The 26715-nt window shown below is 50.9% G+C and overlaps 1 protein-coding gene across 1 annotated transcript in view; it reads left to right on the forward strand.

Moving 5' to 3' along the window:
* Positions 1-26715, forward strand: part of MCU (mitochondrial calcium uniporter) — a 274468-nt gene that overhangs the window by 140452 nt on the left and 107301 nt on the right. Inside the window, exon 2 of the mRNA XM_089585000.1 lies at positions 23202-23255. Coding sequence (XP_089441126.1) covers positions 23202-23255 — 54 coding nt within the window. The remainder of the gene's footprint in view (positions 1-23201; positions 23256-26715) is intronic.

The following is a 26715-nucleotide window of genomic DNA, read 5'->3' on the forward strand; positions in this document are numbered from 1 at the left end:
ACGGAACGCCACCACCCGTTGGGCGTGGTGCGTTGCCCTTTGAACGCAACGCTTTTTGAGGAAAGGAAATTGCGCTGTAAAAAAATCTGTCATATCGGTGGACACCTGAACCGCACCGTACAGGAAGGGAGGAAGTGGCAGTTAACGAAGAAAGACAAAGAGGGGCCGTAATGAGGAAAATGAAAATTGCATTTGAGGAAAAGAAATTATGCAGTAGCTGCCTCACTTATCTCGGCAGACACCAGTCGAAAATTGTATTTGAGGAAAGGAAATTGCGCAGTAACTGTCTCACATATTTCGGTGGACACCCGTCAAAATTCGCGCGCAGTGACGCCACGACCATTTCGACCAATCTGAAACGCAGACAAATTTGCTAACGCGTCTTGGTCACGACAGTATGAGCCATTAAAGGCTTTCGCCTTAATATTCCTTATCGAATTGGAGAGGAAGTGATCTTGATATGGTTTAGTCGGGAAAGTTTTAAAGGCAGGCGTTTATCTGGGGCTTCGTCAAATGCTTTTTCGAAGTCTCTGAAGAGGGCGTCAGAGTTCGTTAAGATAACACTATAGGGTTTTCATTTCATTTCATTTATTGTTCCCTTAAAGGCCCGAAGGCATTACACCGATTTTATGAAGAAATCGTGAAGTTATTACAGGAAGAGAGATCAGGCGCTTCAGCGGAGATTTCTTTATTGTACCGCGCTGAATGTACAATGTACGAGGGGGTACCCAAAAGAAACCGGACTAAATTTTTTGGTCGGCAATGCTTCGATGGTACCGCGTTTTGCCACTAGGGGCGCATAGAACGAACATTCCAGAGCCAGTAAGCCGAGTGCCGTCGTTGAAGGAGGTCAGACTAGTTTATGCAGAGTTTTAGAGTGACGACTGTTTTGTGTGAATGTCGTTTTTGCAATGGCTGATTTTCGTGAACAGCCCGCGCCGGTGAAATTCTGATTTTTGCTCGGAAAAAGTTGAATGGAAACTCTTGAAATATTAAGAAAGACGTACAAGGACGATGCTATGGGGACAACTGAAGTGTTCCTGAATCGAATCCTGAATCAAAGCAACAATCATGCCAATGGAAAACTTCAAATTCACCTCGCCTCAAGAAAGCTCGTCAGGTGAAACCAAACCTCAAAACAATGCTGATTTGTTTTTTCGACGTGAGAGGAGTCGTCCATTGAGAATTTGTTCCGCAGGGTCAGACAGTTAGCCAGGCTTTCTACTTGGATGTTTTGAAAAGATTGGGCAAGAGTGTGCGGTGGAAGCGGCCAGATTTGTGTCGGTCGGGTGACTGGTTTTTCCATCATGGCAATGCCCCTGCTCACACAGCCCTGTCTCTACAACAATTTTGGACCAAAAATGGCATGACCCCTATTCCTCAACCCTCATACTCTCTTGACCTTGCCGCGTGCTACTTTCTTTGTTTCCTAGAATGAAAATATAGGTGAATGGAAAGCGTTTCGCTGATGTTGCTGAGGTGAAGAAAAAAACGACGGAGGCACTGTCAAGCATCACAAAAGATGAATTTAAACAATGTTTTGAAAAATGGAATGAAAGATTAGACAAGCCTATCATTGCAAGTGGGGAATACTTTGAAGGAGACTGAAGGTGTGTGCTTAAAATGTGAACAAATAAGTTCAAACAAAAATAAGTCCGGTTTCTTTTGGGTACCCCTCGTACAATGTTTCCCGCCGCGGTGGCTCAGTGGTTACGGCGCTCGGCTGCTGACCCGAAAGACGCGGGTTCGATGCCGGCCGCGGCGGCTGAATTTCGATGAAGGCGAAATTCTAGAGGCCCGTGCGCTGTGCGATGTCAGTGCACGTTAAAGAACCCCAGGTGGTCGAAATTTCCGGAGCCCTCCACTACGGCCTCCCTCATAGCCTGAGTTGCTTCGGGACGTTAAACCCCAATAAACCAAACCGAATGTAACCAGTCACCCGGCGAGGGATTTCTATTAATATGATTGTGGGTAATCGCTTTTTTTCTTTTCATTTTACAAATCCTAGACCCTTGAACTAAAGAAAGGGGGGGGGGTGGGGAGGAAGAGGGATAGTAGAGGCGTTAGGTCACAACAAGGTGGGCTCTTATACGGGGTCTTCGTTTTCATTTTTTGTTTTCTTTTTTGCGCGAAGTCGCGAAAAGATGCTTGCTTAGCATCGGGCTGCGCTGAGATTGGCGCTGGTACATGTGTAGCTCGTGTTAATTAACTTTCTGCCGCCCCCTAGATGCTACGTTTGCCTTCTCTTGGAGTCCATTCCGTTACCCATAAGGACCAGCGGTTATCTTGCCATCGCATTACATGCCCTGCCCAAGCCTATTTCTTCCTCGGGATTTCGACTGGGATGTCATTAACCCGCGTTTGTTCTCTCACCCACTCCGCCCGTCGCTGCGTTGTACATAACTTAAGCTGAACCCTCTTTGCTAGCCTCCACGTTTCTGCCCCATAGATGGGCACCGGTAAGATACAGCTGTTGTATACTTTTCTCTTAAGGGATTTAATAGTATCTGAGTCAATTGACATGACGATTTCCTGGAAACTGCCAGCGTCGTTTAGCACCTTTCTCGTGAGCTCTAAGAGTACTGTTCACGCCTTCAACTTCTCGCGCTGTCATATTGCATGATGAAACAAGTTAGTTTCCACGCATCGGATATGAAAGTGACATTGGCGCCTTTCTTGTTGTTGTTGTGTTTTTTTTTTTTCAAATTGTTATCGCCCCTCGTTTCGTCTACCCCCCAATCCTTAATATTGAGCATGGCGCACTTGCCTGGAGCACATACATTCGTGCACTCGCGGGAGTCCAAAATTGGGCTCTTAGTCCCGGAAGAATCGACGCTATAGGTGACGTGCATTAGCGCTAGTGCTGGTATTAGTTACCTTTAGTAGACTAGCACAGAGCTGCGTATGGTTTATTGAAGCATCTAAATGTGCCTTATTACGAGTGCGCTGAGAATATCGAATGTTCTCCGCATGTAAAAACGTATTTCTGTCTTGGCTACAGAGGTAGGAAAGGTAAGGAACAATAGTAGACGTTTACTTACTGCCAGTGCGCTTCGAGCGCACGACCAGAATACGAGCGGTTCACTCTTAATTTTCTGCATTCACGGGCTGGATGGGGCACTTTTTCAACGAAATCCACCACGAACTCTGCTGAGCGGCCAAGTCGGGACCTTGCCGTCGGAGAGTCGCTGCAGGGTGCCCGCTGGCTCGCTCCCATGTCACCTCACTCGACCAAATTTCTTAAAACAACGCTGTTTCGGGGACTAGCTGGCCATGACGGGCTGTGCAGTCCGCGCGTCCATATTTAACGCCACTGAAAAGGAAGAGAGTCAAGTCCGTCGCCTTGCTTCTCGCCCGATAGTGGGCCAGGGAATCGGCCTCGGGCGCGATCAGGTGGACCGCACTGATCGCGGTTCTCCGACCGATTAATTCCCACGGCACCCACAAACGGCCTGCGCTTGTGCGGCTAGTGCCGTCGACGTGCGTCGCCTAACCGCCCACGTGGCGGGCTCTGGGTGGGCTCGTTGGGTCGCTATTCGCCAACCGGCCGTTGGCAGTCGCTCACAAATTGACGCACGCGGCGCTGCTGGAAACGAGACGGACGTGCGCCGCACTTGGGACGACGCGCGTCTCCTGCTCCTTCGCGCCGCCGGTCGGCCCCCGTCCGAGCCCCGGGGCCCGCGCGGCATTCTAATAGTCGCTGTTTCCGCTGCCGGTGCCGCCGGTACGGCGTGGTCTTTTATTGAACGCGGCTTGGCGCGAAGAGGGCATTATGTAGCGAGCCGGCAGATAGCCCCGCTCCTTGTCCACGGGAAGGGGCCCCCGTAGTGCGGCGCCTGGTCGGATCGATGCGTCGTCCCTGTCCGGATGTGCGCCGCATCGCGGATCTGCTGCCAGCCCCGGGGGAAACTGGCCCCGCTCGTCGTCCCATTGTGCGCCGGCACCTGTGCGTCCCACGTTGGGCGCCAAACGGCAATCACGGCGAGAGTGCTCCCGGCCGCTGCCAGAGGCCGGTCCGCGATGCCCGCTTGTGCGGGCGGCCGGGTCGGGTGCAGTCAAGCGGCAATAGGGAACCCAAGCTCAAGTTTGGGAGCGCGACGCCAGCGCCGCAGCGGCGAGCAGCGGAAACTCGGGGCGGCGCCGTAGCAGACGCCCTGCTAGCTTTGTGTGCACGTGCGACGGGAGAGTCGCGCGAGGCGCAATCTTCGCGCTGACAGACGCGGTCTCGGCGAAGCAAAAAGGAGGTAGTACGAAGGCCGTAATGTAAAACCAAAGCGTATGTACACGGTGATCCACTCTTACCGCGAACACGCGAGTATGCGGCCGCGCTCTTCGGAGAGCCAGTGAGTCTGTCCCTACCATGCACGAAAAAAGTGACAGACGATGCGCAGGCAAGTCGCTCGCTGCTCGATTTTCCAGCCTTGCGACTGGGAGTCGCAAGCCGCTGAACTAATCGGCGAGACAGTGGAGCTTTTGGCAATGACGCCGTCCGCGGACAGTAGAGCTTTCGGCAACGACGTCGCCCGCGGCCACGCCGGGCGACGAGCTGCGCTGCTCCCTCGCTGCCGTAGTCGTCGCTAAGCCTAATCATTTCGCACCGATGCTGTAGCTGAGGGCACTTCGGAACTGGCCAGCGCTGTAATAAAGGTGCTACTCGCGTCACCATTTTACTATGTTCACCGTCACATAATAAAACAAAGACGTGACCGATTTCCGTGATGCCTTTAACTGCGGAGCCAGGCGACAACAGGCGAGCAGCACTGGGCATCAGCAAAGCGGCTTTGGAAAAGAAATATGCTTGTATCGCAGTTATCGCTTCTACCAGCAGCTCGGTATTGGCCAACGATCCTCAAAAATGATTCATTTTTGACGTTGCTCTACTCCAGGGTTTGGTATGAACGCGAACAAACAATATTAGCGTATTTTTCTGACGGCGGCGGCAGGCAAACAGGTCGGCAGGCCGGCCCTAAAAAGCGCGCCGCTGTCGCTGTCATCATGACGCTTATACGACTGCGGTGCACATCAATACCGTCACGACATCCTCCTGGTCACCGTAGTGCATTGAGAATCGCACCGAGCGCGAGTGCAGGAGACGCGGTCAAAGCAGACGAAATTCTCGAAAGCGCGCAAGCAATGTTATTCCGGAGAGTTTTCGTTTCAAGCAAGAAGGCGACCCGCAGGTCGCACTTGCAAGTGTGAACAATGGTGGTCAAATGTTTAGGGGGTTCCCCCAAGGTGGAGTAGAATGATGACGAACTGTTGCCTGGTCGCATGTCCTTTCGACTCGCACGTAAGTGGATCGCCCTGCGCATCGCATGCAACAACTGACAACTACGATCAACAAGTGTCTCGCTTTATTTCTCAGAGCTGATAGTACTTCGCATATTTCGAGCATATAATTATACCGTGGACTTACCTCTAGTTACATGTCATACAGTACGACGTTAATACTCACTCGAGAAACGCATTTTACAGTCAAATGGGCCTCCTCATCGTCGACCGTCTGCTCCACACAGTAGACGCGACTAATCAGTTTCCCCGCTTTAATTAAGTTTGCATTGCAGTACTGCGCGTCAGTCTGAACGATCTTATTGTGGCTCATGCAGGCGACACATCGCGACAGCGCGGGCGCGCGCACGTGCAAGGAAGCGCGCGTGCAAAGAAGCGTGGTGAAAGCAGCGCGAGCAGCGAGCAGCGCCCCAGTTTTTACTTTTCTCCCATAGATGGCGCTGCACATCAGGCGCAGCAGCGCCACCCGGCGATGCTTTGGGAGCCTATATGGACGCTGTACGAAGGAAGCTTCACCGATATCCTGTTGTCTGGGTGGGATAAGAAGAAAAAAATCTATTAGCCGTTCGGTTTACGTCCTGGAAACCTCGGGGCCTGTAGTCAATTGACCGAAAGCGGCGCGCTGAACTTCAGCAAACTCTCCGCACATTATTATTATTGTTATTATTATTATTAGCGATTATTTATTAACAAAATAACACTGGAAGGAAAAAAAAATGTTGCTAGCCGCGGCATCTGCCATCGAATGCTTGTTCTTGCTGGGGGGTAGAGAGGTTCTCGAACCCCAAGTCTGCCTGATCGGACAAACCTGCAGGCTAGTTTTGTCTGGGGGGAAATGTGAAGAGCTATTAATCCACGTTGCAGTTCTCGCAGCTTAACCCCGGGCCTTGGTAACAGGACGTTTCTGGTCTATTCAGTTCTGTTTTTTTTTTTCGCCTTTCACCATCAGCGAGAGTGACGTCATGCCCCCGCTATCGCTGGATGGGAGCTTCGCTTCAGTTAACGACTACGGGCGAAAAGGATCAAAGACAGAACGGAATTACAACGGAATCTTTTTATTATCCCCACCGTGAACGCTTAGTTTCTCCCAGCGCAGTTAGTTCTAAAGTGGACGAATGGCAGAGAGAGAGAGAGAGAGAGAGAGAGAGAGAAAGTGTGAGGCCGCTATTCGGAACAACGACGCATAGAGACGAGCCAATTTACGAAGTGGCTTTACTGCCTCACGTTCAGACTAAGTCCCCTCAGCTGCGCAGCGGTCTGTAAGGAACGCCGTAGAGTCGCAACTCCGAACCTGTACCGCTTTAGCTTTCGTAAATTACCGCAGAGGTGCTTTTGGATTTGGCCCCCACTCGGGGACCTCGGTATAGGGGAGGAGAGAGGTGCGGTTGCCCCTCCCCCCCCCCCCCTCCCCCCGGAAGAGCTTCAATTCTAGGATGTTATTAATCTGAACCACAGTGGGGCTCAGATAGTTGGCTTCGTAGCCAGTCGTAAAGCATTTTGTTTCTGTAACCTGTACTAATCACGTCCCAACAAAAGCCGATGATTGTCTGGCCCCTGTTCATGACCATGGTTAGCAGAACTGAAAGAGGCTATGCGCAAACTTTTGCAGTGCATTCTATCACTCCTCGTTTGTACATCATTACATAGCCGGTCATTTCAGGTAAGTTTTATATGGTTAACAAGTGCACCTCTGAACAGAGCAAAGTACCAAGAAATACAAACAAGAAATGTAAAGATTAATATTTAAATAAAACCTGGAAAGTCAGCGCCGCCACTGGGAACGCGAAACTAGTGTCGCTTGCAAACTGTTATTGCAGCCATTTCCTAACGTATAGTCGGGTTATCGGAATTTTTAACTGTCATAGATAGTCCTTAGCGGCTGAAATGTGGTGCAATTTCTTCTGTGAAATGTGGTGCACAACACCGAGAATGTCCGCAGAAATTCGCTTCCCACGTCGCATTCCTTATCAGCTGCTTTGCACATCATCTTGTGTTACGTGCTGTCCATAAACGTAATTTTGCAGTTGTTTTCTTGGTAGATATGCCATCCACGCATTGTGTCGCGGCCTTCTCTGTGATGGCGATTGTGTGCGTAGACGGCAGTTGGCTGAGTGAGTGACGCCGTGTGCGCATTCGGTTTCGCAACGCGCTTTCCAAGCTGTCGGCATGGGCAGCATCGTAAGCTCGAAAATAAATTATTCGTAGTGTTTCGTGGCGAATGGGGTCGGTCGGTTCATCGCGGTTTACTTACGTGCACTTTTTCAGCGAAAACAAGCCGTCGCGGCTAAGTGGCTATAACGTTCGGCTGCTGACCCGAAAGACGCGATATCGAATCCCGACCGCGGCGATCTCATTTCGATGAAGCTGAAATGCGATAACATCTGTGTTCCGTGTCTGTGAACGTTGAAAATAATTGTGTTGATCGAAGCTAATCCGGAGCCCTCCACTACGGCGTTTCTGATATGCCACGTGCAACATCGGGACACTTTAAACTCCACATGCCATGACATTCCATGCTACATACCTTAATACCATGTATAGTATTGCATACATGGTATTACAGTATAATGCCATAACACCCGGCCGCGGCGGCTAGAATTTCTTTGGAGGAGTAATTCTAGAGGCCCGTGTACTGTGCGATGTCAGTGCACGTTAAATAACCCCAGGTGGTCGAAATTTCCGGAGCCCTCCACTACGGCGTCTCTCAGAGCCTTAGTCGCTTTGGGACGTTAAACCCCATAAACCAACCATAAACCAACCATAATGCCATAACAACCGCCTCGGCAGCTCTGTGGCTGCGGCGTTCTGCTAGCAGTCGCTGCTGATCTCGAGGTCGCAGGTTCGATTCCGGCTGCGGCGACCGCATTTCTTTGAAGGGGAAGTACAAGGATGCCCGTGTGCTGTGTTGTATCACTGCAGGTCATGGTGGTGAAGGTTAAAGCCCCAGGTGATCGAGCCCTCCACTACGGCCTCCACTCATAGCCCATGTATCGTTAAACCCCACAATTTACCTATGCCATGGACAGTCGGAGACAAAAGTCTCCGGACCACGTGTTCCTCAAACGAAGCCGATAGCTCTGCTACTAGTCGGCGGCTGGAGACCACAATTGTGGAGGTCAAAGTTAAATTTTTGTTCTTTCATCTCCACAAGTGCGGTCTCCAGCCGCTGTGTGATAGTAGAGCTACAAGCTTCGTTTGAGGAACACGTGGTCCGGAGACATTAGTCCCCGACTGGACATATCATAATGTCATATACCACACCGCGCCCCGCCGCGGTGGCTCAGTGGTTACGGCGCTCGGCTGCGGACCCGATAGACGCGGGTTGGATCCCGGCCGCGGCGGCCGAATTTCGATGAAGGCGAAATTCTAGAGGCCCGTGTGCTGTGCGATGTCAGCGCACGTCAAAGAACCCCAGGAGGTCGAAATTTCCGGAGCCCTTCACTACGGAGTCCCTCATAGCCTTAGTCGCTTCGGGACTTTAAACACCAATAAACCAATGTACCACACCGCACCGCACGGCGTAAGGGAGAGCTTGACGCTGGCTGCATGTCTATAGAAAGCGACGCGGTCGATGGGTAAGAAGTCTGATGCGAAGAAGAGTAGTTTTGAGAGAGAGAGAGATACGGGTTGCCTGCGCCCAATCGTTCGTTCTTGCGTTTTTTTGCTCTTGTAATAAAGTCCAAATATATCCCGTAACCTTATATTTGTTGTGCTCTCGCATACCCCGACGCTGGCCGGCTCTTTCCCTTTTACGATCATTCGCCTATTCCCTGCCGTCATTTCCCGCGCACCCTTTCGGTCCCATGTTCTCTCGCGTCGGCCGCATCTTCTTCAGGCGTCGGCACGTACGCGCCTCCTCTCAGCCGCCGTTTTACGCACCTCCCATTTCTCGCGTCTGACCTGGCACACCGTATCGGCCGCTCGTTCCACGTGCCCGCCGAAGATTCGTCCGCCGCTTTTGGCTACGCCGCCTCATTACTCCTCGCAGCCCCCGCACCGTTTGAGCGGCCCCGTGCCATATCCGGTGTCCCGACTCGGAACGAGTGCACATCTTCCGACCCGGTCTTCTCGGCCAAACGTCGTTTTGTTTCGATCGCCTTGCACCCCCCTTTCCCGTTTCAGGCAGCTCTGCCTTCACGCGTCTTTTGCTCGCCTCGTTAGGACTCAGCGGGCGAAGCTGCAGGCATGCTCTGGTTTCATCCGCTTCCAAAAGTTGGACGCTTTGCCTGTAGACAGTCGTGTTTCCCGGGCGTACTCAAGTGATGTAGGCTGAGCCTCGCTTAATCGCTTGAGGAGTCGCTCGTATGCATGTACTGTGCAGTCTGTGGACGTGCCGTCGCCCTGTTCTGCTTCGCTCGGGGAGATGTACAGTCGGGGACAAAAGTATCCGGACCACGTGTTCCTCTAACGAAGCCGAAAGCGCTGCCATTAGTCGGCGGCTGGAGACAGCACTTGTGGAGGTAAAAGTTAAATTTTTGTTCTTTCATCTCCACAAGTGCGGTCTCCAGCCGCTGTCTGATAGTAGAGCTATAAACTTCGTCTGACGAACACGTGGTCCGGAGACTTTTGTCCTCGACTGTACACACGTTATCACTGTCTTGGCGCTTCGTCATCAGTAACGCCCTTTGTTTGTCATCATACGGCACCTCCTTTGGTCACCGATTTTTGGGGAATCCCCTTCCTATCACGCTGTCTTTCGTCTTCCCGTTCGTCTTCCTTTCAGCGTCTGTGCACCGGTGACCTGCGTGCCAAGAACGTCATCCCGTCATTTGTTCTGTCTTTTACCCGACGCCTAGTTTGCTCTTCCGTCGCTTCGCTTTATGGCCCGCTCTTTTATTTCTCTGACCGTCTTTTTTTATTTCCGCGTCGCTCCTTTCGTTAACTGTTTTGCTCTTTATAGTATTAGTTATCCTCTTCCATTAGTATTCCCGCTTCCTATATAATGCCCGCGCGTATCTCTAACTTCACCCCTGTTCCTGCTCTACTTTCCTCGACTCTGGTGTGCGGCGCTTCTACGCTTGTGCGATATAAAAATTTATACACGCGTAGCAACTTGCTCGCTGTGAAACTAAAAAAAAAAAGTGGCGGCTGTTTTCTTGTGATTAGTGGCCGTGGCACCGATCGAAATTTCTCTAGCTCGCGCGAGCGCGGTGTCGCGCGCCCGGATGATGATAGCCTCGATGCGAAGCTTCATGACTCGCGCGTTACTAATGCATCGTCCGTTGTCATCAGGCCTTCCCTAATCCCTTTCCGGCGTTTTCCTCCTCTTCCGTTCATTTCCTCCCGGGCAGCCCTTTTCCGTTCGGTGCGAAACTACTGCCGACCTCCTTCGCCTCCTCATATATGGGGCGCAGCAATCCCGAGGAGCCGGTACAACCGCTCCGAGAAGCCCAACGCCTTACTTCCCGCGTCGCCTAATGTCGACTATACGCTCAGACCAGCCTTGCTTTGCGCTCTGCGTGGTACGCCTAATTTTGAGCGAGTAATTTTCTGATGCTCAGCATCTGTTTTCTTTTTCTTCTTTTTTTTTAGGGGGGGGGGGGGGCGATGTTGAATCATTCCACAGTTTTCAACACCCCACAGTATAACTTCATTGCTTTATTCTCGGACCTCACTTCTCGTAACAGTAAAGAACGTTGTTTGTCGGTGCGTCACTCTGGTGACGTCAGTCGCACCCATTGGTGGTTTTGGTGTTCGAAATGTCTGTTGGTTTGCGTGCACGAGGCAGCGTGAGGGCGGAAAATGTTCGCCTTTGTGAAATTTTTGTCGGATAAGTTACGATGAAATTGCAAGAGCGCCAGGGTGTGTTTTCGTACGCTTTCTAGTGTTAACTATTCACACGTACCGAAGGCAAGGCGTTATGGCGATTGTGACGCGACCATACGAGGCCACGGTGGAGAAATTTGAACTTAAGTATTTTTTACTTATGAGCAACTATTCCACCTAAATTACTACCATGTTCCTGGAAAAAGCGTGGCCTGCCGTTTTGATATAGCGTGCAAGGTTGATATCATGCGTGCAATCAGCCGTCGCCGCAAGGTTTTTTGAACGAACTATCTATCGCAGTCACTGCTGCCGTGAAACAAAAAAAAAATGTTCTCGGACCGCTGCACAGATACATCAGCGGCTATCGAATCTTGCGTCCTTGCAATCGGCTGGGTTTTATTTATGCCCGCAATCAAGACACTAACAAAGATAAAAGGCTTGGCTGTTTCTGACCGCCTAAGCTTTGCCCATCTCCACGGTTCCTGCGTTAATTTACGCCTCCAGAGCCTTACACTGTCATAGGTTGTGTCTTATATAGAGCGTCGCCTAACTTTTGCATCTCTCATGTCATCCTCAAGCTCGCAACTCTATAGAGGTTCGAAAAGTAAACTGCTTGTTTGGGAAGTCTAACATTTTTTTTCTTTCTCTTATGCGATCTGTACTCGGATGCAACTCGGGAACGAAGCGACAAATACCCCACAAAGAAAGCCCTGCAGCCAATGGCGTCGATCGATTGTCATGACATCGTTGTGACGTCATGACGCCCCGCTGCGCCGGCCACGTACAGTGGTGAGCAGCCTTGTCTAGAGCGCTTGAGCAGTGCGCACTTGGTAACAAAAACCGAAATTAGAGAGCAGCCCCTCATTACAGGGCAACGTTTTCGTGCCTGCTTTGTTTACGAGGCTATCTGGCGCTACTTCCGTGCAAGCGTTGCAGCTGGACCCTAGAGGCTGCCACAAAATCTGGATTTGTTTGCAAGGAAGTGCACCGCCCGAGCGCTCTAGACAAGGCTGCTCACCACTGTACTTTATGCCGATCTGGACATGCACCCGGCAGGCAGGCCAAGCGGGCTTCTTCCAGAGTGCCAGCTGAACAGCGAACCCGTCATCCACGCGTCTGGATGTACTTATAAACTGGTAGGGTGGCATTGGAGTAATTTAGCATAGCGAGATCCGCGTTCCGTTACCGTAATCCACTTACGCGAGGATTACGCGTAAGTGTAATCCACGCGAGGCCCAGCTGCTGATGCACAGACAGCTCCCCGCGGAAGAGGATCGCGCTTTGCTAAACAGCTCTATTCACTCGAATTCTGGCAAATATTAAGTGGTGACGTGTGTCTCCGCAACCTCGTCAGCGTCACCGTCGCTTCAGGTATGGGTAGATTTAAAGCGCAAAATCATGGTCTGCTTAGTCGTGCCCTATCCCGCTCGTACGCGCGTCGTGATGAAGATTGTACTCGTATTTACACAAACAGCTCGGTGCTGGAGCTGCTTAAATCAGGCGCAGCCAGCGCCGACATGGTTCGTGCGCTGCTATACTGCTCACACGAAGATTAAACGGTTTGCACGTTTTGTACGCTTTCGACCGGGAACACCTTTATTATTTATCGGAGCCCTCGCTATGCTGAATTTTCATGAAGGGCGTCTAGATGTATCAGCCTGAGGGGCACATTTAACGGTGAGCGCACTTTCACTACTGGCTGAACGCAGTTCGAAGGCACTCGCTGCGACCTGCACGCGGGAAACGCCGCCGAGTAGTTGCAAAAAGCATATTAGTGCCTTAAAAATACGTGGGCGTGGCTCGCTGCGAAACAGCCGAACGAGCGTTGACCTAACCCGGAATGTATTCCACGTAATGCCGATATAGTCGGCACGATCGGATCCACTCCAAGCGCTATTTTTTTTGTTCGCTTTCGCTCACCCTGTCTTTTGGTTGAGCGAAGGATGACACGTCGCAAACGGGCTCAGAATAACTCTTCCCCCCCACCTTCTTCGCGAGCCTTCCTCTGCTCCCATCCCCACTTCGTGCTGCTTGTCACCTCGGGAGCGGAGCGCGCGGTTCCCTCCGCCATTGTTTTTCCCCCAAGACTGGCGTGAGCAGTGCAGATGGTCCCGACGGCCGTCCGCGAGCCGCCGCCGCCGTTGTTCTGTATGCAGTCTCCGTGCAGCCCAAGGCGTCACGACCGAGAGCGGGGAAGGGCGCCGGGCGCAATGAATACCGAGCGGGCGCCGATTCGTCGCGGACGCTCTCTTCGTTCATTGTCGCGGGGAGCACGTATACCGCGCGGCGCTGTTCGTGCGCTCCGCTGTGCGTGCTGCTGGAAGGGTGCGCTCGACGTGACTTCGATCCCTTTGTTTCGCATTAAGGATTGTATAAACGGCCGCCGATCTCAAATTTCGCGAAAGAGGGAATCGTTACGAGGACCGACGCTCGGGGCCGTTGTGGAATCGCATTTTGGACGGAAGCGAGAGCTGCCGGGTGTCTCCGCTGCGGCAGCCGAGTGGGCTGTTCGGCGTGAAGCGTCGTTTCTCTTCTCTCATATTCGGCTGCAGCATAGTTGTTACGCGGTTCTTCGTTGCAGTGCTTTCGGTACTTGCTGCGCGGTACACCTTGTGGCTGGCAACGAGAGAGGGAAATACTCGGCGAGGAAGGAAGAAAGGTAAAAAGGAAGGAATTAAGTGCGAAATAAGCGAAGTAAAGTTTGTGGAGAAATTCTGGATGAAAGGGCTGTATGTGCATTTCGTTCTTCGTGGAGACCCTCCAAAGCCTTGAGTGTGCGCGCAAGGATTCAGGACTGAATTTATTGGCGTTAAACGCACGCAGATAGGAAACTACCTTCGCCGGCTGAATGGAAGGAAAAGAAGCACTTGTGGTATTTCAGGCATTTGTGGCACGCGTGCGCGCCGGAATCCCGGGGGCTGGGCTGCGTTCCGCTTCAGCGGTGCCGCTGCGCTTCTTGGCAAACGGGCGGTCTTGCCTTTGAACAGCGAGAATGCCTCCTCTTCCGTTAGATGGGGACCGGGGAGGGGTACGGCGGGAGGTCATAAAAAACGCCTGCGGACGAGATACTCGCGTGGTGAGCGCCGCAGATGCTGGTCGTCGTTCCCCAATTAGGAGCAGTGTGTGTAAAAAAAATTGGGTGTCTTTTTCGTGGTTTGTAAGAGAGCTAGGGAATAACGCGGAACAGCGTTACCGATCGCGACGTGGTACTGGCTGGAACCAAAACAAAAGTGGGCGTATGTATGTTCATGCGTGCGTTTGTGTCGTTCCTTTCTCATTCTTTTCGGTGGGCCCTTTCTTGTCTTCTGCTCTCCCCGCGATAAGCCATCCATCTTCCGCCTTCCATTAGCCTCGATGGCTGGGGATTGAAATCACCGCGTGTTTTTTTGTTTTGTTTTTTTTTTTGCGGAGCGTGCCCGAGATGACTCGACTCCGCCACCCCCATTCTTGCTTAGCCTAATTTTCCCCTGGCTTAGGTAAAGGCTCCGCTTCGGTCGTTGATTTGAGGCTTGGAGGAGAGGACACAGGCTGGGCGAGGTACCTGGATGGCGCTGTATAATAATAATAATAATAATAATAATAATAATAATAATAATAATAATAATAATAATAATAATAATAATAATAATAATAATTGAAGGGGACACTTAAGCTCCGCCTTAAGGTTATGACACGAAAGCTAATGGGTTAATGCCCATATATGCGGAACTGGTCATTGTCTACTTTACATTCATAGCTCCCTGGGAGTCCTCATACCACTCCTCGCGCAGCGGTGCACTCCGAAGCTTATCACTCTTATCAGTCGAAGCTTATCAATCGGAGAGTGCTGTACATTGGAGCATGCGCATTAGCTTTTTGTTATGAAACCGAACAATAGATTTAATGTGGGAAAATAACCGTGCACTCCGAAGTTTATCACAAACGTGCGATAGCTGGCTATGCCTATACAAATCACTGTCGAAGAATACTCCCAGATATTTCACCGAATTCACAAAGGTAACCGGTACGCGCTGACATTGAAAACAGTTGTGAACGTGAATAAAGACCAGCGCACCTATCTCTATAAGCTCTAATGGGCATCTGAAGCAAACGAGTTTGCTTCTTAACGGATTAGCCATTAAGCAGTTATTAGCGAACTAAGCCATTGCTTTGTGTCCGTTATTCTGCAGATTAGTAATGGCCGTGTTGTGAGCTAAATAAGGTAGATACATCGAAAGTAAATAATAATAGTAACAGTAATGATGCCACCGACCAAGTTTCGTGCAGCCTATAGCCACAGGCATTTATGGTCACCATTTCATCGATGAGGGCGCGCCGCTACTGCCAAAACTTAGCCAAAACTGTGGTGTGCTGTCACCTAAGGTGTCAGAGCCGTCTCCTTGATTGGCACTGATGTGGATAGATGGCGCGTCGGATGAGCGGAATTTGTGGAAAAGTGGCATGAAGAATGCATCGAAAGGCCGGCTGTGCACAGCATGTATAGGGTGTCTTGATGTCCGCGCGCCGGTGGCTTTTTTTTAAGGCCTTTAATGGCTCATACGGTCGTCCGTTAACAAAGCGTGTCACACGAGTTTAACTCGGGAACTAAGCAAGATGTAAGAAAACCATTGGCTGCTTCAGATAGAGGAGGAAAAAATGAACCTAGAAGCCGAGTTGGATGACTGTAGGTCAATTAGTTAATTAATTATAGGCAAAATTGTTGAATTTACGTCGAAATAGAGCGGACGTCGATATAGCCACGGGAACGGTGTGACGTCACATCCACCGGAAGTCGTCACGGCATAGTGAAAATTGTTACAGAATTGTCGGAAAAACGTCGGATTTGTGTCAAATTAGATGGAAAAGTGTGTAATAAAGCGTAATTAACACTTAAGATCCCCGAAAGATGTATAATTTCGGTATCGATATAGCCGCGGGAGCGGTGTGAAGTCACATCCACCGGAAGTCGTCACGGCATAGTGTCCTCGGCTTTCACCTCTCAACACTTTATAGTTGCCAAAGTGTCCTCGCAATTTGTTTCTCTTTTTTTTTTTGCGTGATCCATAGCAGCTACCATTTGACAGAGGGGTGTTTGACTTTACGGTCCTAACCGTAAACGGAATGCGCAGTGCAACGTCCTAAAGCGTGGGCTGTGGGGGACGCCGTAGAGGGCTCCGGAATAATTTCGACCACCTGGCGTTCCTTGACATGCGCTTACGTTGCATTTCGCCTGCATCGAAATTCGTCCGCCACGCAAGCGATTTTACCAGGCGACATTGCGCTCGCCTAGCTCCATCGCCGCTGACCCGCCGCAGCGGCAGGTTAACGGACCCGCGTTTGACCTTTTCATTGGGAACAAAACCCTAGCACAAATGAAGCATTACGTTAGCGTTATCGTGGTTTCTGCGCTCAAATTTGCGAACAAAATACACTGAGACGCCTTGTAGTTATTTCAAGCTTGGTGCAGTACATCGACACGTATGGTCTGGCAGTATCGCGCTTCACGTGCGGAACAATTCCAATGCATGCCAAGAATAGTTTCTCGGCATGCATTGGAATTGTTCAAGATTTATGAAGCGTTGTATATTATTTGTCTTTGTGTCTTTGGTAAGTGCACAGCTGCACTGTGAAAGCAAATACAGTGCGAAAGGAATAAAAAAGTGATGAAGGACCTTTTCGATTACTGCGATTTTATTTAGGGTTATTATTATTTTCAATTATTATAAACTGGGCTCGTTATTTCTACTAACGTGACAAGTTGGGCAAGTTGGCAGGTATTTCCGCGTTTTGGTTGGTGAGCTCTTTTTACTCTACTTAGTATTTACTCTGTTTTGTTACTATATACTTATTTTTACTATATTTTACTCTCACAGATGGTGCGTAGTGCTTCTTCAGCCCTAGTATCTCTACGAGCACCCGCTGTAATACGTTTGCACAAGCCCCGATCGAGGTGGACATATCCTGGGGGAAGGTGTTCGCAAAGGAAGGGGCGCCCGCGTCTCGTCGGCAGATGTGAACTCGGTATTTTTCCCCCTCGCCTTGCTTTCAAAGTAACACGGCACGCGAGAGGGGAGAGAAGGAAGGAGGAGAAGAACAAGAGCGGGAGCACTTCGTGTGGAATAAGGCCTTTAATTTGAGTCAGCAGGGAAAAGGCGTTCCCCGCCTTCCTCGGGAGTAACGTGGCGTGAAAACAGGGTTTTCATTATCGGTTCCCCGCAACCATCTGGCTCACCTGCAGGTGCGCTGGAAAGGAAAGAACCAAAGGCCGTACCGAGGAAGCAAGACAGCGCCGGGGCTCACTTTCCTCGGCTGCCCAGCGAAACTAAACGGTGCACGGCGAACGAATCGATGCTCCCGTTCTCCTTCTGCGGCGGCTCCGCTTTTCCCTTCGCTATACCCCTTGTCTCATTTCCCGGCGACCTGCCTTCGTTATACTGTTTGCCAGTGGCCCTGGCCGGAGGGGGGACGGGCTCTCCGACTTGCATCGATCCTCGCCCACTTCCTTCGTCGAGGGCTTGCTTCTTTCCGGTTGTAAACGCGGCCGTGTTTGGCACGCGACGCTGCGGCCGGCTGCGCGCCCTTCAATTGTCAGCCCCTCCTTTCCGTGTTGTTCCCCGCATTGTCTTGGGCACATCCCCCCCCCCTCCCCCTCTCCCCTTGCTTGGCGCCGTCATTTCGAGTGCTCTCGAACGGCGCGCTAACTGGGCGCCCGTAGTTTTCGCCCGGTGTGCCTTTCACCCTGCATCGTGGAGGCTGCAGAGCCGTCGTCATTTTAGTGCTCCCTGCACGCTTAGGCTTGCATCGATAATTCCCCCGTTCCGTGTAGCAGCTGCAGTACCCTGCACGCCGGCTCCATTAATCGCGTGGTTAATCGATGACCTGTCACTGATTAATCGAACTAATGGTTGTGATTCGTGCGCGGTCGTAAATAATAATAATATACGCAGTGCACAGCCCCCACAGGCTGCGCGGAAGGCCTACGATGCGGGCGCGTGCGGTGCTCGGGGACCGTGGGATGCTGGGACGGGGGGAAGATACTTACTTGGTCGGGCACCTTTCGGCGCTGGAAGCCCGGCCGCCGGCTGCCGGAAGCCAGGAGTGTGGGGGCGTGACACCTGCACTTCGTGGGCCGCGGGCGCAGACGCCAACGCGCGAATGAAAGCGTGGATGCGGTGCCACTGATTGATTGATTGATTGATTGATTGATTGATTGATTGATTGATTGATTGATTGATTGATTGATTGATTGATTGATTGACTTACTGGCTTATACGTGCCAAAGCTGCACTGTGGTCTATGTATGAGGGATGTCGATGGTGTAGGGCTCCAGATTAACTTGAACCACCTGCGCTGTGGTGGAATCTCACAACAACACACGGGCGTCTTTTGCATCTCGCCTTCATTGAAACGCCGCCGCCGCGGCTTGGAATATAATCTGCGCGTTCTCCTCGTCGGCCGACCCGTTTAACAATCTGGTATGCGGCGCGGAGCTCATGTAGAGGTGTAAAATGTGCAGAAGTCTGAAGACTGCAAAAAGAAACAAGTTTTTTTTTCGGAAATATTGGAAAAATACTTGAAGTGCATTGGGAAAATGTCCCAAACACTGCCATTCACTGGCTTGTAGTGTCTGTGGGGAATGCGTCTGCATGCACTCACAGCCATGGTGAGGCAAGGAATGCGCATGCGCGGGGCAACCGTGCGAGGTGCGGGAAGCACCCACCGGTCATGCATGCTCCGTCTGTACGGGACGACGTTTGAAGTATTCCTTCTGGTTACAGTCGCTCCAGGAGCCAATCCAATAAAGTGGCGAGACCCGGGCTGACGAAAGCTGGCAGCGCCAAGGATAAGAAGCTGACACGCATATACCGATCAGCACACTTCTTCTGTAGAAGCCTATGTTGAAGGGCACGAAGGATTCTCGAGGCTAGTCCTGCATTACCGTCGAAACTGATGTTCACAGGAAAGCAGGGTAGTATGTATCTGCAGACATTCTAAAAGTTATTGCAACGCTTGGTAATGAGAATGAGTTTGCCATTACACTCGTGACACATGAGTTTGCCATGTTACACACAATAGAGAGTTTTAGTATAGCGTTAGCGTGATAGCGGACCTAAGGGAAATTACGTTAGCGTGCCGCAAGCAACTTATCCCCACAGACAGTTTTAGTATAGCGTTTTGAAAACGTTAAACGCCATCTGCTTGACATGGATGCGAATGGTCCTTCTGAAATGGTAAACTTGCCAAATAAACTTGCCAAATTATAATATTTCCGAGTTTTTTATACGAATTATTAGTGCAGTGTTCATTTTCGTCTGCAAAATGACCCCAAAATTACAATAAAATGAAATAAAAACGTAAAACAGTGGCGCCATCTAGTAAAGGCAATGTTAACTACAAGCCGTTGGAGCAAGAATATTTGCCATCACATGACGTCTAATGTTCAAAAAACTTATGTAAATTTAATATAAACTCGTTTTACATAATTTAAGTCCATAAAACATCGCGAAAAACCTCCAAATCTATTTTTGTCTCGTTCCAGACGTTTTTGCTAGGTTTCTGCTGCGTTTTGGGCAGTTGCAGACGGTAGCATTGCAGCTTGAGTTTCCATTAGGCTTGCGCGCTCCAGAATCGAGAGCGTATCTCAAAAACTGGGCTGAATTGCAGCTTAAACTTTATCGTCGAAGCAAGGTAAGTCATAGCGAAAAGCAACCACACCAGTAGTTGCCGGTAAACGTGTCGACCGGAGTCGCAAGGACTGCTGAATCGGCTGAAGCGGGCGGCTCTCGCTTGAAAGGACGCCGCCATGTTTCCACGCTAAGGGCGCAAAAGCCGCAACGCTAAATTCTGAAAATTGCGTGCGTACGCTAACGCTATTTCCCCGTTAGCGTTCTGCGCATGCGCACTCTGGACCCGCTATTCCGCTATGCACGCAATTACGCAAAGCCCGCAATACTAAAACTCTCTAATGTCAGCAACTTGAAAGCTGCGTATGGGCGATCATAAGCCAGCATTATCCCGTGCCAAAAGGCGGGGTGCTGCGCCCACGCACGTGATTTTGTCCGAAGTAAATAAGCTGATGACGCTGCACGAAGTTAAGAAGTCGAAATGCGCAATCAGATACATAAGGAATTGTCATGTAACATGTAACGTGTAACGTGTCATGTGACGGGATTTAACTTCTTCCGCCGATTCCGCAGTGATGTGCGCATTAATTCCAAGAGTGAGCTTTTAAAACTCGAGGTTTTCCATGTTTTCTGCGGCAGCAGCAGCAGCAGCAAGACGGAGGAAATCATTGCAAGCACTGTGTCGCTTCGTCGGAAGCGAATTACCGTAGCTCTTTCCAGTGGCATGGCCAGTGCCGCCTGTGAGCACCATAGCACGTTCAAAGTGCAAAGAAGGAGCGTTTAAATCACCCAGAAAGCCACTAGTGCGCGGCTGTGATGCAACCTCAACGCAAGAAACGCGATTCACTGTGTTCAGTATTAGAAGAAGGCAGACAGCAGTGCTACATTTGTTGACGTTTGTGTATCACCGCTGCGCACCACCTTGAGGTACGCAAATGAATAAATATACTTTGACGAGTTTGGGGCACAGAGCACAAACGCATGCATGCTTCGTAATACAGGATGTTCGGGCTGGCGAAAAATGACTGTTGAATGGAACACGTGCGGCGAGTGCGTACCTTCTTTCTTGAAACACTATCCCGTATTGATCTCGCGGTACGAACTGCCGAAATGACGTTCGCCGCCTGCGGTGTCTCGAACGTGGAATATCGATCCACTGAGCGACGGAATTGTGAAAGATTCTGAAGTAGTCACGAAAACGAAACACACTGCAAAAGCTTCACGCAGAGATACAGTGGAGTGTTACGGCAGCTCCGCAGCGTCCACAAAAGCTTGCGATATTCTGACAAGACTGCTCAAAGCTGCTGCAACGCATACCACCATTCATAGCACTCGCACTGCCAAAGCAGGGCGAACGCTGGCGCCCCGAGTGCCACTGCCGCCAGTCGTGCTTTCAGCTGTTGCCGCTTGAGGCGCCCTCTCGTCGCGCAAAAAGTGCACGAACTCTCGAGTTTTTTTTCTCCCGCCGGCATTCGCACTGGGGTAAGCGACGTTAATCAGCTCTGCCTCCGGCCGCTAAGTGCCTCAACCCGAGCAGAAAATTTCACCGCGGCCCGCGCTGCCGTTTGTTTCGCGTAATCGAAGTGGCGGACGGGCGAAGTCGCATCGCGTGTTTCGCCCTGCACAGCGCGCGAAGAATCCCGCATCAAAAAGATTCACTCGCCTCCGTCCTGATTGCATCCGGGGCAGTTGCGGCGGGCGAGCAAAAGCGCTCGCCGTTCGCGAAAGCTGTCATCGTGAAATTACGGCGCGTTGTTCCGAGAACTCCGCCGCGCGCGTGGCAATGCCCCATTTGCGGAGAGATGCGCGCTTATGTTTCGCCGCGCGTCTTTGAACGCGCCCCTCCCTCCATGTACAGTGCGCTATTTCGCTTCTTGGTTTTCACTTCTCGCTTTCCGGGTGGTGCGGAGCATGCGGGGGGGGGGGGGGGGGGGGGGGGTGCAGAAGAAAGGAAAGCGCCTCGCGGTCGCTGCTCTGTACAAGTGTTTGAAAGCTACGTGCCCGAAAAGAAGAGAGAAAAGGGACGCGCGCACGTCTTGTGTGGCACACGCTGGCTTTTCGCAACAATAGCGAGCCCAACGTGTTCGGATAGAAAAAAAGCAATAAAGAGCGTCCTTCTGCTGCGCAGTGGCCGTCTGCAGCACCGCTGCGACATTCGGCGCCCTCGGCTTTCGCTCTGCAGACTGGCGTGTTTGTCGGTCTGTCTCCCTGCTTACGCCCGGCGGTCGGGGCGTTCACTGCCTACGCGGCGTTTCTCGTAGTCCCACTCTCTCAGTATGTCTGCATTTCTTTTTTCTTTGGAGGGGGTTCATTCTTTCGCTGTCTCTACATAAATTTTATTTTATTTTGTCACGGCGAGTGCGCTCATTTTTATTGGCTCGTTCTTTCGACGTCTTCCTTTGGAGCGAGGCGCTGTCGATAGTTTATCGTCTCGTTTTGCACTTTGTGTCGTCATATCGGTCGCTGTTGAGAAATGTTACGCGCTATTGTTGTTTTCGTCTGGGTTGTCGTAAAGTTGGAAAGCTTACAAGCGGGTGCCGAGGGGGTGCAATGTTCGCCCCACTGGAGGGTGGAAAGTGCGCGGACTTTCTTTCTCACTTTTATTTTATGCTTGCGCATAAACGCTGTAATTGCAACTGTTGTTCTGCACTTTGCACTATACTGTGATCTCTATTTCGGTTTGACCGCATTGGTCTCAATAACTGCTGTCAACGAGACATTTGGTGAATGATAAAGTGAGAGTTAGAGTGAACTTTGCTGTAACGAAAAGAAAATCCCCATTGTTACATATACTTGTTGCTTCGCGTCAAATACTTATTTGTTATTTAGTCAGCGTCCCCCCCCCCCCCCCCCCCCCCCCCCTGCCTTTTTTTCCCCTCCTTATATATTGAGAAAATGGAGCTGGTATTGACGCTCTCGTTGTTATGCCCGGTAAAAGTGGTTGCAAAATGGTGTGGAATTGAAGAGTTGGCGCGGCTCCCGTCGGTGGCACGCTGTCCTTATTTATCTCTTCAAATCAAAGAAGCTTGCTGGAACACCTGTCTATTGCGCACAGAGGTGTCCACCCGTAAAACACATCAGCGAAAAAAAGACTCCCGGAAAGATTCGGTCTATATACTCTCTACTCAGAAAGGCAAGTTTGCAGAAGCGTGCGTGTATGCATATATCTGTGTGCTGGCCGCGCCATGACGAACGACGTGCTCACCAAAGGACAAAATACAAACGTGCTCTATCTCGTGCACCGGTCTCTAAACGGGGTCCCGCGTATGCGGATACATAGTTTCCGAAGTGTTCGGCCTACTGTGGCTGCGGGAAGGCTGAATCTCCTCGGAGCCCGAGCATGCATGCAGCTAGGAATCGGATGTTGCGCTCTGCACTTGCACTTGCGCGTGCGCTGGGTGCAGCTGCAGGTCGTGTGTGCGAGTCTCGCGAGGAGGTTTCCTCCGAAGGGAGCAGTAGCGATTACTTTGTTTACTCCTGCATTGTGTCAGACTAGCACGTCATTGTCGCTAACCATGGCTCGTTTTTGTTCTCTCCTCCTAGTTGTGCCTGTGCCCCTTTTCGAATGCGGCCTGGAACCACAAGTGCCGAAATACGGTGAGTGCACGGCTGCTTTTGTGCTTCTTCGGTGATGGTTGTATACGTGGTGTGGCCTTTTGTGCGGTCACTTTAGGCGAGTGCTCAGCCGCTCGTGGATTTAACCGATGTGTGTGACACGCCAACGGTGACTTTAGGCGTGCACGGATCCCACCTTACTCTGGTGTAATGTCCAGTGTACAACTAAGGAATCCGCGCTTTCTTCTGTTGGCGGGCAACAAAGTGGCAGGCAGTGGTGAATGAGTGAAACGTGCAGCGTTCATATTGGAGGCTCACACTTCTGCGGTGTGCCTGTCACGGCGCCCATGCCTGCCGTTTTCAGCATTTGGTGACATTTTCCTCCGGTTGCGTCTCCAGTTTCGAGGTCGCTTGCTACTAGCGCCCAGTACTGGAATCGAAGGGCCTCAGCAGGCCCCTCCGGGTTTCATTGAAACGCGTGGCGTGGCGCCGCAGCCGCTCGTTGGACCACTCTGTTGCGTTCATCAACCCGTCTGCGGTATCGAGCAACCTAATCCGTTGGCTTCGTCTATAGTCCTGTTGAAAAGATCAAGAGCGAGGCCGTGCACTTTTCGTAGCCGAAGCGCAAGCTTCAGTAGCTGAAGGACACGGTTCTATTGCGGAGAGCCGTCAGTTTCCGCAATCCGCAGTCCCGTATCGGTACTTTCGTTGTATCAAATGTTCTCCCCTTGCCCCGTTCCGCCCCCTTTCGTAATCACATCGTCGGACGCTTGCCTCCTCGCTGTCTTTCGACCTCGTATAGGGGCGTCCAGGGAACGGAAGCAAAAAGTGCATGCTGACGACAAAAGCGCGGCGTGATGGAAAGGCAAGTCGCAGCCGCTGAGAGTGCGGCTCCGCCGTTCGTTTTTTGGTCTTTGTGTGTGTTGACACATTTTCCACTCGGGCGAAAAGGGCGGCCTCCTTTGCATTGCGCTCCCGTGCTTGCCTGTCTGGACGCAGTTTTTTTCTTGTCCGTGCGTGCGTGTGTGCGTGCGTGAACTCACGGCATTCGAGCTCCGTCATTTTCTACGCAAGCTAAAAAGGAAACAGCCGGTTCCATCCAAGTTTCTGACGGAGCTCCATTACTGCACTTCACGCTAATTGAGTCTCTCCACATCACTTCGGCGGTTTTACTTCCTCGAGCCCTTATTTTATTTGTTTTTATTTATCTGCGGCATCGGCGGTGAAAGCAGTTTTTCTAGACCTTGCCATTTCTTTCTGTCGCTTGACCTTTCTTTTTATACCGCAGTTTCTATAGCGAAGTCGAAATTTGAGTCGAGTTACGTCCAGAGCAATATCTGGAAAGACGCGACCTCGGCCCCGCCGAGACGTAGAGCAAAATTACCTTCCCAGCAGCGGGCGAACCCGGTCGTCATTTAATCTTTTGCTCACGTGGTTAGTGAAGATGTTCTGCTCTTCATCGGAACGGCAGCTATGGTTTTTCAATGCTCTCCCGCCCTTAATGAATGGCTGAAAGGCAGCACAGAGGCTGTGGCCCGAAAAAGCCAAGATCTCGTTGGGGCCGCTATCCGAACATGTGCCGCCAAAGTGAAGCGAAAGTCGAGAAGACGGGAAAACTTCCTCTGCTGAAGTGTAACGAGGTCGCCAATTGGAAAAAAAATTTCAGTAAAAAAAAAAAACGGTGAGCATAGAAACTGCGTTCCACTGGCGCGCAACCAGAGCGAGAGGAACGGAATCGCCTTCTTCTGGGGAGTTGAAAAGATTTGGGTAAACATCTTTATTTGTGATGTAGCTTGCAGGGGAAAGGTCGGCTTCCATGGGCTCTAAACCGCTTTCACTTCGTTGCCTTATTTGAGGGGAAGGGGACAAAAGTTTTCCCCTTTGGGGAGCAGAGCAACGAGGAAATGGGCAGAGAGAACGACTGGAGGTCAAAGTTGAGACGGAAGCTCTGGAACGAAACCACAGACTTCGTTTCCGAACTCTGAAAACGCACCCCCCCCCCCTTTTTTTTTTCAGCATGAGTAATAAATATAATGAGACGTCGTGAAAATTCTATTGCGGCGTGCGGCAAGGAAAAAAAAAGGCAGTGCAAAGATCGAAGCGGTAAGAGGGCAAAAAGAACGAAGAGGAACTTTTTTAGGGGAGACGGGGAGAAGAGCTGGAAGTAATCAGTGCGTGAATAAGTTAGAACTTGTAAACAGAGATCGCTGACGACAGTCATTTTCTAAATGAATGGTAAGTAAAAAGTAAGGAATTTTTTCTGCCGTGGCGCTAATACCTGGTCAGTATCATTCCGTGAGGCATAATCTATGTTGAAGCTATATATATTTTCTTCCGTTTTGCCGTTCTATTTTCATTTTTGCTGTATTTCGGAGGGGCGGCAAAAATTGTTTGCTATTTTCTCAGCTCAGTTTCGCCGGTGCTTCTGTTATTATCTTTTGTTGTTGTTTTTTACCTGTTTGCCAAGCAAACTTCTTCACTGTTAAATGAACTGACGCTTATCTCGAACTTTGTTTCCTGTGTCTTTGACGCATACTTGTGCCGCACAGCTCGTCAGTAGAGGCGTTGCGACGTTGACGACTCCGCACGTCATGCAGATTGATGGGCTGCAGCGATATATATCGTCTACATATGTCGCTGTATGTAAACATCATTACAAACGTGAGCGCTGTCATATCATTTCGACACGATATTGTGAAGGGGCCTGCAAGCGAGCACTGCTGCACAGAACGCAGTGGAGCCTGCGAATGGAAACTTTTAATGTTTGGAAGTTTCAGGCTTTTGAAGCAAATTAGAAATAAAAATTTGCTTATTAAGCAACTTCAAGTTAGTTAAAAGGAAGAAGGTCGGGGTATGGCCGGTTGGTCCGATCGTACGTTGGTTAGCGGTACTTCGTCCGCTCGTCCAGCGACACGTTGCCGGTTGGGGCAGCAATTCCAAACTTCTTGGGACAAAACTGATTTATTGAAGACGGGACCGGATATAAGAACTTGAAAAAGGCGGGCTAAAAAAAAAAGGCTGTTAAAAAAAAGGCTGCAGAAAAGCGGCCGAGACTGGGACTCGGCGCGCTCCTTCCGCTCTTTGTTTGCAGCGGTTTTTATCCCCTCGATAATTGGGCGGAGCTTTAATAAACCGGCTCTCGCCCAATTCCAACCAATACTGCTGCAGTGGCACTGCGCATACAAGTAGGCGGAGCCCAGTGCACGCCAGAGCCCGACTCTGGAGGCGCCACTGCTTAGCTAGACAGTCGGGGGTTTAAGGAGTCGTCGACCTTATTGTCCCCCACCCCCACTTCTATGTTTGTCAAGGGATCCTTTCAAGGGGTCGTCGCCCCCTTGGTCCCCGTTTCCCGCAGCCTTGGACAGCGTCCGAAGCGTCCGAAGCGCGCGACCCGCTGTCGCCATTCCTAACCCCTCCAGACGGGCACGGTAGGGGGAAATTAGCTACTGGCGCCATAGGCTTCTGCCCTAACAAAGTTTATGAAGTTTCATGAAGCCTATGA

Source organism: Amblyomma mixtum, chromosome 3 (assembly GCF_055824585.1).
Source record: "Amblyomma mixtum isolate Tamu chromosome 3, ASM5582458v1, whole genome shotgun sequence".
Taxonomy (NCBI): domain Eukaryota; kingdom Metazoa; phylum Arthropoda; class Arachnida; order Ixodida; family Ixodidae; genus Amblyomma; species Amblyomma mixtum.